This window comes from Lolium rigidum, chromosome 2, assembly GCF_022539505.1.
Source record: "Lolium rigidum isolate FL_2022 chromosome 2, APGP_CSIRO_Lrig_0.1, whole genome shotgun sequence".
In the NCBI taxonomy this organism is placed as follows: Eukaryota; Viridiplantae; Streptophyta; class Magnoliopsida; order Poales; family Poaceae; genus Lolium; species Lolium rigidum.
In genome coordinates this window covers 290,814,848-290,826,083 of record NC_061509.1, presented here as the reverse complement: position 1 = coordinate 290,826,083, position 11,236 = coordinate 290,814,848, and the positions used below count along the sequence as shown (strand labels likewise).

The window sequence follows — 11,236 nt, the reverse complement described above, 5'->3', positions numbered from 1 at the left end:
TTTGCTCATCGTGGCGATGGACTCCGGCGTTCCTCTGTCGCCCGCGCAAGAACTCATGATGCCGGATGGCGGATGGATGTCGGAGTTTACTAGATGCCTTATGACATATTTCGTCCGTTGCTGAATATAAGTCATATAGTTTTTCGAGAACTTTTTATAGAATATAGGCTTTAGTACGACACACCACTTGTATGTATTTTTTTGAGGAATTTAAATATATTTTCTTATCTTATGCAAAGTCCTCTATTTTCTCAAGTTAAAAGTATCGGGGTAATCCTGCTCAAACCTAGTGTAATTTTATCTCAATATGGGTTCTTTAATTTCCATGCAGAAGAGGGAGTATTGTTTTTCATGTTATCACTAAATGGTATCATCTCAATGGATTTTTGTATAAGCTTGGTCAAATTCAATGGATTTTTGTATAAGCTTGGTCAAATTCTACACTTATACTCCCCATCTTTACCACCATGGACGGCACTTGACAGTGTGATAAGGACTTGTTGTGCCCGGTCTAGCTAGTTCCGCGTCGTTGCCCTGTCTCTCTGCCAGGTCCGGCCGGCTGGATGCGTGCGCCCGTGAACCCGGGCCAAGTCGATCTCCGGCGAACCGGATCAAGATTCCCGCGCGCGCGAGATTTGTTCCGACTCGACCGCGTGCGCGCGCCTGCTCTGCCGTGGCGACGACGGCGCATCGCGTTTCCGGTCGACCGGTCGAATATATTCGGTGGTCCGGCGGGAACACGGAGGAACGACGATGCCTAGCCGTGCCATGCACGGGATAGGCGGCAGCTGCCTGATGACCGACCTGATCGTTTCCTGACACTCCATCACGGGCCAAACTCATCACGCGGCGTGGACCATTGTACCGGGCAGGCGCACAGCAGGTTTCGCGCGCCGTCTTGCTCGATCCTCCTGCGTCTTGTGTTTACCGGTGGTCCTCTCTGATCCTCGCTAGCTGAGGACAGGTCAATGGTCCTTCAGCTAAATATAAACGCTTCTCCGACAGAGAGTATCACCGGAACGTTAATTGCTTTGCCTTTCCCGGACGGCGATTTATCAGTTCAGGTCAAGTTAGCGCTAGCTGCCCCTGGTCCATGCATGGAGGACCAGCTGGCACCTGCCCTGGGGATGACACTGAAATGGTAGTACGTGTGAAGTGAAGCCGGCATGGTGGCCTGACCGACCATTCACGGACCAAGAGTGAGGCGGCGTGTAATCGCACGCTAGTACCACTGTCCCTCCAGAATTTACCACCGCAGCAAGGAACCGCGAAGAAGAACACGGTTCCCGCTTCACATTGCGCGCCGTACAGCGTACTGCACACAGCGCCATTTCTTCGGGGACAAGACAAGGCGTGATCAGCCAGTCATGAGAACGCCATGCATGTCCCATTTAATTACCACACGAGCTTTAGCCTTTCAGGTAAAGCTGACCTGCCACGGTCCACAGCCCACAGGCCCAAGCTTTAGCGATGACAACCACGCACATTGCTTACCAACAGTTTTCAGAGCAGAGCTGCAGAGCACTGATTTCTTTTTTCCTTTCCCAACTTGTGTTGCACACTGCAAAAACCTGGACTAGCATTATTATTTTTTTCAAAACAGAGGCAAAAGCCTCGTTATTAATTAAAAAGAAGAGAGTGTTCAGGTGAAAACGTACAACAAGAGGACCTAGTTCACACAAACAGCTAACATACACGAACCGTTTTCTCCCCTTGTCCGCTCCTGCGAGGCGGCGGCGCGATCCAATCTCCCAATCTCCGGCCAGGGCGCTGGGCCTAGTTTCCTCTCCCTCTGCTTGCCGCTCTGGCGGCGGCATGAGGGAGGGGAACCTCGTTCCTCCGTTCTGGTCTAGTAGTTAGGGTTAGTTTTTGTCTCCTATGGTGCGTCGTTGGGGTGGTGGGAGCGGCGTGCGGGCAAATAAATCTGCCACAACTCCACTCCCACACCGGCGGCGTCTCGGAGTTGTTGGCAAGGTGTGCTTGTCGATCTTTTAGGTCAACAGCTTGGTCTTCTCGCCGTTCTTCAGATCTGGCGAGATCTGTTTCTCGACATGTCACTGGCGTTTGTCGTTGTCCACGACGACGCTGGGGACCGGGGCGAGGTGGTTCTTCTGGAGCGAAGATATTGGTCCGGAGGTGGTGGTTATGCCGTTCTTCTCCGACTTCGTCGATGGGAGGCGGCGTATCTTGGTCCAAGACAGCACGGGGACGTCCCCCGGTCGACGTGCCACAACGACATGTGCCTCGTTGCTTACAGCAGGCCTGTTCATCGACTCACAAAGCCTTGTTGGCGATGGTGCTTTTTTGGATCTTGCAACGATGAAGGCTCGGCGTCTCTTCTTGCGTTCGTCTCGACGACGTTGGAATTGGACGGCGGCCGCTGGCTACGGTGGTTGCAGGAAATCCTAGGGATCGTTTTGTATTTCTCGATCTTTTAGGATTTTATCTGCAAATTCAGGATAATCATTTTATTCCGGTTTGTCTTTTAGTTTCCACATGTGTTGCTTCATGTAACTTGGTGTTTGATTAATGAAATGTGTGGTTGCTCTAAAAAAAAACAGCTAACCCACACATACTCAATTTGGTCTATCCAACAAGAGGCATCTACTGTACCGCACGAGCTTTAAGCCTTTAAGGTAAAGTTGACTCGCCACGACCACTAGCATTGGCAGTGACAACTACGCTTTGTTACTACCAAAGTTTCAGGGCAGAGCTGCAGAGCACTGATTTTCTTCGCAGCTTGTGGAGGGAGCCAAAGACTAGAGCAGAACTGTCGACTGGGTATAAACGTCGACCATGCGTTTCTGAAAGACAACCAGAGAAAACGAGCTTTAGCAAGCGAGATTCAAAACGGATGCTAAGCTACACTAACTTTTTATTTGCAAACACTCAGATTTTATATTTTAATTTTTTTTAAATCTGAAACAAAATTCTAAAGATAGCCAATAATGTATGCTATAATGATATAAAATTCGAATGCGAACTAATTTGTATTCTAGGCTACACGAAATTGATAAATTTTATAGTGAATAATGCACATTTGAAGATTTTATATGTCTACAATATACATCATTGGCTGCCTCTACAAAAAGAAATCAGTTTTTTAAAAAACTTTGAAATACAAATTTTAAGTGTTTAAAAATAAATAGCTACATGTAGCTCAGCCTCCACTTGTCCACTCTACTTTAGCAATGACAACTAGGCCACATTGTTACCAACAGTTTCACAGCAGATCTGCGGCGTACCTCATTTCTTCCCAACTTGTGTTGCTGAGCAGTAGTGGGAGCCAAAGACTAGGGCAGACTAGTGACCACCATCACGGTTCTTTTGCCCGCTTTATCTTTCCTTTTCTATTTGAAGAGTAGCTTTCGTCTTTCTGGAAAAAAAAAGAATGCTGTAGAACATTTTACACGTGGCAATGCCAAATGCAGAGAGAATTTCATTTCATGGGCTGCAGTCTGTACGCTTGTCATGTTTCGACTCATCAAGTGCACCATTGTAGTCAACTGATCATGATGGAGTACAAGCGTCTCCCTGCTTTTCCCTCGTATCTCTCTTTTCCTTCCACAGATGATGGATAACAGCATTGCATATTCAAGCAGGGGAGAGCGAGCTCTATATGGACTATTCATGAACAGCTTTTCCTATATGGTTTCAGAGGCAATGATACACATGCAAGAGCCAAAAAATAAAAATAAAAATGGAATCCTCAATTTGGTCTATCCAACAAGGGCATCTAATAAAATGGCATCCAAAAATGGCGCCTGGTGCAGCGAGCAGTCACCACCATCAGGGCTCAGGGCTCTCTTGTGCTTCAGATGTCCTGGATGAAAGCGTCTTCAGTCTTGCAGGATTTTCTTCTTTATTTTTCTTTCTTTCCTTTTCTCTTCAAAGAGTAGCTTTTGTCTTTCTGAAAAAAAAGACTAAATCGTTTTACACATGGCAATGCCACATGCAGAGACCATTTCATTTCATGGTGCAGTTTGTCTGCTTGTCATGAATCAGCTCATCAAGTGCACCATTGCAGTCAACTGGTCATGGAGGCATGGAGCACAAGCTGCCTCCCTTCTTGCCCTAGTTTCTTTCCTTTTTCTTCCACGAATGATTGCGAAAAGCATTGCGTAATCAAAATTGGCAGGGACAACTTCATATGGACTATTCACGGACAGCTTTTCATATGTGGTTGCAACGATACACATACAACAACCAACAAATGACATCCTCAATTTGGTCTATCCAACAATGGCATCTACTGTAAAGATCAAATGGGTCTATGCTATCCAAAAAAGAAAAGCAGGGGATAAACTTTTACAAGAATAGAATGATTATGTCGCCATCCTTTTCTGGTGCTGCTCAGGGCATCAGAGGAATCCGATGGCTTGCTTCTGTATGAAGGCATATTGGTTAAGAGGAGGAAGCTGCAGGTTTGGCTTTCTGATTCCTGACCAAATTCTCCACAAAGAGTTCCCCTGCACGGTATGATGACCGAACCTGACAATAATCACACAAGAAATAACAACAATGAGTTCATGCAAATCACTACAGTGCTGGGGAGTTCGTATGCAAAACATAGTCCAAGGCGTTTGATTGAGTGTTGCAGCCTCGGTTTGCTGCATGTCAGCGACTTTGTCCTGTGAGCTCAGTTTGAAGTGAGTTCGCACAAACATGCAATGCTGGGGGCTACATTTGTATGCTTGCAATATATAGTCCTAGGTGCTCGACCATTGTGTTGCACCGTTAGTCTACTGTCTGCTGGATGATGTAGCCCTTTGAGCTCAGTCTGAATGCTCTTTATTTCTTCATTCATACTTGCAAACCATGTAACGTATCTCTGTGGGTTTCAGTAGATGAGGCCAGGGGTTGTCAGTCCCTTTCGCTTAAAAAATTTCACTGTTGGGCAAGTGTTGAACAACCAGTAATGGGACCACAAACTGTATTTCTTGATTAATTTTATAGAACTTCAGTTATGCACTACTGGGGCAATCAATATATTATTTCCAGAACCTTCAGTTATGCACCACAGGACAAGTTCCTTCAACGCAGTAGTACAAGAGAGTAATCAGTGTCATGCAGCACTTACCAGAGGTCCACTCGCAACATAGCGAAAACCAGTCGATTCTCCATACTCCTTCCAAAACTGGAACTTCTCAGGAGTCACATACTCTCTTACCGTCAAATGCTTATCTGTTGGCTGTAACATCAAAATAGTTCGGTTTGTAAGAAGGAATGATTGAAAGACATGCTGCACCAAAGTCAAATGCTGGTACTGGGCTAACCTGCAAATACTGGCCCAATGTGAGAATATCAACACCAATGGCCCTTAAGTCAGTCATGGCCTGTCTCACCTCCTGATCAGTTTCTCCAAGACCAAGCATGATAGAAGACTTGGTTATCATGCCTTCTTTGCAATTTTTGGCGTGCTGCAGAACAGATAAGCTCTGTTCATATCTGTAAAAAAAGGAGGTGATAAGAGATGTGCTTCCATCGCAAGATGCCATGAAAAAAATAGATAAAGGGTTAACTGCACATTTCCATGATAAACTGTTTTGTGTTATCATTTATATCAATATGGGCACAAATTTTAGCAACACTCAAACAAAATACATCATACCATACTAAGTCAAGACATCTTCCATCCTAAGGAATTGGTAATTGGCCAGCTAAAAGAATCACATCCAAGACCTGACCAACATTACAACTATAGCAACTTAGTAATCAAATAGATAACAAGACTGCCCTGATACAAATTTAAGTCTTTCATATGTACATATAGATGTTTGCATATTCTAATGTAATATCTAACACTTTGATTATGGCTTTAGCAGCAACAGATTAGAACCTATAGAGAAGAACTGTACATTGATAAGGTTTGTGCAGCTAGATAAAAACGAGATTCATGGTTCTGCAGGGTATAAATGGGAGTTATATCAACCAGACTAGGTTTGATGATTTCAGCTAGAACTCAGCATATTATTATTCATGCAAACAGGAGAAGAGAAATAAAGGTTTAAGCGGTCAAATATCAATAAGACTATTTTGATCTTATGTAATGTTTCATACCTGCAGCCACTGTACTGAAGAGAATATCAGAGTATAAATATGTAAAAACTTGAACCAGCGATTCTTTGTATTTTAGCTATTTAAGAATAGTTGACGAGTAATAATTTAACAGTGTCAGTGAATTTGGGGGGTGATGTTATTACGCTTCAAACTAATATTTTTCAATAGTCTATCATGCAATGGTATGGCACTAAAATTTACTGGATCAAATTACCCTGCTCGAGGATCCCTCACAATTCTTTGCAGACTCCTCACAGTTTCAATGTTGTGAGCAAAGACATCTAGACCAGAATTTGCCAAAGAGGAAACAGCCTCCAGATCACCTCGGAAATCTGAGGTTAAGCATTCCACCAATATCCCAGGTTTGAGCTCCTGAATAGAAAGTCTATAAATCATTAGCACGCATTCGACCACAGTTAAGTTCAAATAAAAGACACACCAAAAGATCACAGGGTAGACCTTCAGAGCTCTCACTGTCTGAACAAAATGGTCACTTCCACCATCAGGTAAGTCATCTCTGTCAACACTTGTGAGCACAACGTAGTCTACTCTGGAAAGAACAGCGGTTTGTCAGATATTCCGTGTTTTAATCATGGAAGGTAGATAGGCTTATTTGCATCAATTCACAACCAAACTTCATAGCCATTAACTAATTTAGTTACTTATGTTCCTCGATTAACCAGTCGAAGTTTCAGATATATCATACCCCCAACTGACGACGGCGAGGGCAGTATTCAGAGGTTCCATGGGATCCGGCGGCGCAGGCTTGTTGCTAGTCTTCACGGCGCAGAACCGACAGCCGCGCGTGCAGGTATCACCGAGCACCATGATGGTGGCGGTGGCAATGCCGTCCCCTTCCCCGCCCGCCCCTCCTCCTCCGTTCCAGCACTACGCCCCCAAAGCAGAAAATTTTCGTTAGAGCAAGCACTTATCTTGCAGAAATTCCTAGCGCTGATCATGTTACGCTAGTCACGTATGTGCGAGCGAAGCATTGGTGCGCGAGCTGTGCTTGCGTGTGTGCATACCTCGCCGATGTTGGGGCACTGCGCCTCGACGCAGACGGTGTTGAGCTTGAGCTCGCTGAGCGACTCCCGCATCCGCGCGTACTTACCGCCCTGCGCCGCCCGCTGCCGCAGCCACGCCGGCTTCTTCACCTCCGGGTCCCTCCCGGTGTACGGTCCCGTCCTAGCGACAGACGCCGGCGGCGCGGCCTCGGCGCGGCACCGGAGCGAGCCGGATCGATCAAGGCGGCCGGGATCCGCGCAGCCGGGCCGGACAGGCAGAGCCAGCTGCCTGGCGAGGGAGCTATGCATCGTGGCCGGCGAATCGGACGGCGGACGGCGGACTGCGCAGCCTTGTGTAGCCGCGGCGCCGTGCAGGTGCAGGCGATGGGCTCGACGCGAGGGGTAGGATTTTTGCTTGTACTTCCAATTTTGTCCCTTTGAGTGAGCCACAGTCCACGGGATGTTTACAGAGGGTCAAGGGCAGAATAGATATTGTATGGAGTAACGTATTGCCGGCGATGATACCAAGGTTTTCGTCAGGGCTTGCTTTGGTTTGCCGCCGACTGTTGCGGCTCAGCGACTTCGGGGCCGCTGACCTGCCATCCTATTTGATCTTTTCCTCATGGCTTGCTTTGGTTTCCCGTCCGTCGCGGCGGTCAACGCGCGAGCGAATTGAAGGAAGGAGCGGAGTCGAGTCAGTAACCGAAAGTTGAATCGATCCGCTCCATCCATCGATCGATTCTTTTTTTACTTCTCCCGCTCCATTAATTAAATAAAGTCTAGGGACTCGAAGGGGGCCACAAATCGATGCTAACACATTCATTCATTCCTTGATTAATTATTATTCCCGCTCCATCCATCGATCCGTTCTTTTTTTTTTCACCTACTCCTCTTCCTCTAGCTACCTAGGCTACACCACGTACACGAGTAAAATCCAACAACAAGCTGTGCGTGTGCGAGAGAGGGGACGCGATACACGGGCAAGTGTAGTTGATCTCGTCTCGCCTCCACGCAAAGCCATGATTTTCGTTTCGACGATCCAACACATCTTTTTTTTTCCTTTCGTTTCCAAACCATCAATCCAGCCCCAGCGGCTAGGCAACCCCAAAATTTCGAGCCAAATAGACATGCATTGTTTTTGTTGGCCAAGTTTTCTTTCCGTCTGACAAAACTGGTTTTCTTTTGTCGCGTTACCAAACGGCTCAAATTTGTCTCGCATATCCTGGTGCCAAAGACATACACACGGTTTTGCTATGTCTCAGTTAACTGAGATTTGCTTAAATCTAAGTTACTTTTAAAAAAGAAAGTGTTTGAGTTGCATTTTTATGTTAAAAAAATGCAACTGCACTTTACAACTAGACCGAGTTGCACTTTTCTTTAAACTGCATTTGCACTTTTCTGAGGTGACCGAGACTTAAGAAAAAAAAATCTCAGTCAACCGAGACATAGACACACCCATTTTATGTATAAATACTTGAGAACTTAGACATATCTCCCACATCCTTTCATGAACCAAGGGAGTAATTTTGGATGGCTACTCAAATTGACTCCTATTTTTGTGTGTGTGTGGGTTTGTTTCGGTTCTCATCACTTGTTAAAAGGACAAGCAAAGAAAAAATCACATGATATCACCACTTTTCTAATGGTTGTACACGTCATGGGGCCAGGAACAGAGTTTCGCCTAAAAACGCTACCATCCTTCGAATCTAACGCCCTTCTTTTCCATTTCGACTCGCTTGTTTACAAGGAAAAAAAGCAAGAAAATTTCAAATAATCATTAAGAAATAAACTGCACTACGCTTTCAGGCCTTGTTTTACCAACACGTAAGTACTATTAAACAGCCATGGTAGCATTCCAAAGTGACGGATAGCTATATTCGAACGAGTTTAACAAGACCCTAACCCAGCTATAGTAGGAGTAGATAATAAGTGCAGCACCCTCAACCTTTCAATACTACCAAAACCTAAGTAAATCTCCAGCAATAAAACACCATAATATTAACATTGCTAACTCAGAGTTGACACAAGCTTCAAAGGCTTCATAGAGATTGTTCAACGACCAAAGCTCGCATATGAATATATGATGATGACATCTCTTCTCCCCCACAGGTCTTCCAGCTTTCCATCCAAGTAAGATGCACCAAGCTGCAGCAGCAGCTACATGTCACAGATGCTACCCTGGCCGTCGTTGTCCTTGCACAAGAACAAAATGATGATTGTCATCTATAAATCTTTGGTTACGCACAAGATATAGCATGTACAAATGCACGCGGACTTTCCGTTACTTGCACAACCTCGCAGTCTCAAGGGATAAAGGAACTGTTTCCCATATCTGTGGCAGGGCATGGACTGTAGGTCCATAGAACCCAACCTTGCGCCCTCACCACGCCACGACCACATGTCGTCAACAAACACATGGCCAACAATCATACCCTGAAACAAACAAGATTTGCCGGTTAAGAGATATGGTCATTTTTCAAGAAAAGAACATCTAGGACTTATATGATAATAAAGAATAAAAATGACAATCAACAAAATACGCAGACGAAATACTCATGAGAAGATGTGCTTCTTTTTGCCAATAAAAGCATGCAGATAACAGCCCTTTTATTTTTAGAGTTAACACTGAACAATCTGTAATGAAGTGACAGTAACACATGACTGGGAAAGGCTAGTCAGAGAAGACACAAAGCAAGCCATCACAATATCAGCCGTTCCACCTTCTTAGCAAAACAGGAAGCCACTACATCTACCAGAATCGACAGCCACACAAGGTCGGAAGCACAATTACCCAGAACAATACAAGTGCTATGTACCAAACTAGCCAGCTACAAGCTTAATTATAGACAACTGATGCAGCTTAAGATTACAGAGGTGGAGGTAAATACTGAATATAACAAGATTACTGCACAATTACAAGTTATAGAATCCAACTGAATATAACAAGACTTGCTCGATGAAACAGTAGTAATACTACATAACAACACTGCAGCAGCACCGCCACTGCCGCCGCAGAATCCAAGCAGCCAGAGATGACGGTGGAGTCGTGCAGAGCCGTGTGAGGCCAACATTAGCTACAACACAACAGGGCGTGTGTTGGTTGCAACGGGAAAAGCTACAGCCAACTACTTTATGGGCAAGCAGGCTAATGGTCAGCACTAAAATGTTCAAATATGTGGTAGCTTTCCGTGCCACGAAATTGCCATCCACAAATCTGTTACAACAAGTCCAATGGGCTAATCTGATGCATGGCATGCAACTCAACACTTCAAACATACAGTACTGTCCCGGTCATGAGCTTCATGGCCGGAACAAGAAACTTACCTAAACCGCTGGGAGTCGAACAAGAAGGCCACCGCTGCCATCGCACAGCAGTGAGGGTGGAGCTCAAGGAGGTAATCCAAGCCGAGGGCCAGCCAGTGCTACACAGTCCAGCTACCCCTGGTTGTCGTTTTGTCATCTTCGTAATCCTAATAAAAGGAGAACAAAACATGGTAAGCGGAGGTGAACGCTGATCTGTATCAAACAATCCAAATTGACACAAGCCTAACATACTATGCTGGGCACTTGTACAGTTGATGTGAAATCAAGAATGGCCGCACATACACAATTCAACTTGTAACAAATTACCCTGAGCTAAAGCTTATATAGGCAATTTAATGGTCGCTGTCAAGGCCTCTTAGTTTGGCAACAACAACAAAAAGGAGAGTTTCGACAGTAAACAAGGCAGCGCTCAGCAATCCAAACTATGTATGTCATTTCAGCAACTCGTGCAAACTCTCACATCCATCCATCTTCCACACAAAAGAAAAATTAAAAGCACTGCCATATTATCTAGCTGCACGCATCAGAACTGAATCATACCAGAAAATTACATGTCCCAAAAAAGACCACATCACCGACAAGATGCATCCTTTATAGGTTGAACTAAAAAAGACTGCGGCTGCTTGTGGCACCATACAGACACATTGAGCAGATTAGCAACGCAATTCCAACATTATATTCCTATATGCTGTAAATGTGCAAACATAGGCACGGCGATAACTAAATCAAGCACGACCGCTACACTAAAACTTCATATACAACACAGCATATCCACAATCATACATCGATGATTAGCGCAATACCAAGTCACCAATTAATGGTGATCACTTCCGAACACAACATATTTT

General features: G+C 45.1%; 1 protein-coding gene across 1 annotated transcript; it reads right to left on the bottom strand.

Annotated features, from left to right (window-relative positions):
* Nucleotides 1-4,145: 4,145 nt before the first annotated feature.
* LOC124689065 (lipoyl synthase 1, chloroplastic) lies at nucleotides 4,146-7,373 on the bottom strand. Its single transcript, XM_047222666.1, has 7 exons — nucleotides 7,086-7,373; nucleotides 6,767-6,948; nucleotides 6,520-6,610; nucleotides 6,275-6,432; nucleotides 5,277-5,448; nucleotides 5,081-5,191; nucleotides 4,146-4,491 (listed from the first exon to the last, which is right to left on the bottom strand). Exons 1-7 carry the CDS (start codon nucleotides 7,371-7,373, stop codon nucleotides 4,405-4,407), a joined length of 1,089 nt encoding a protein of 362 aa, XP_047078622.1. The 3' UTR covers nucleotides 4,146-4,404.
* Between the last annotated feature and the right edge of the window lie 3,863 nt (nucleotides 7,374-11,236).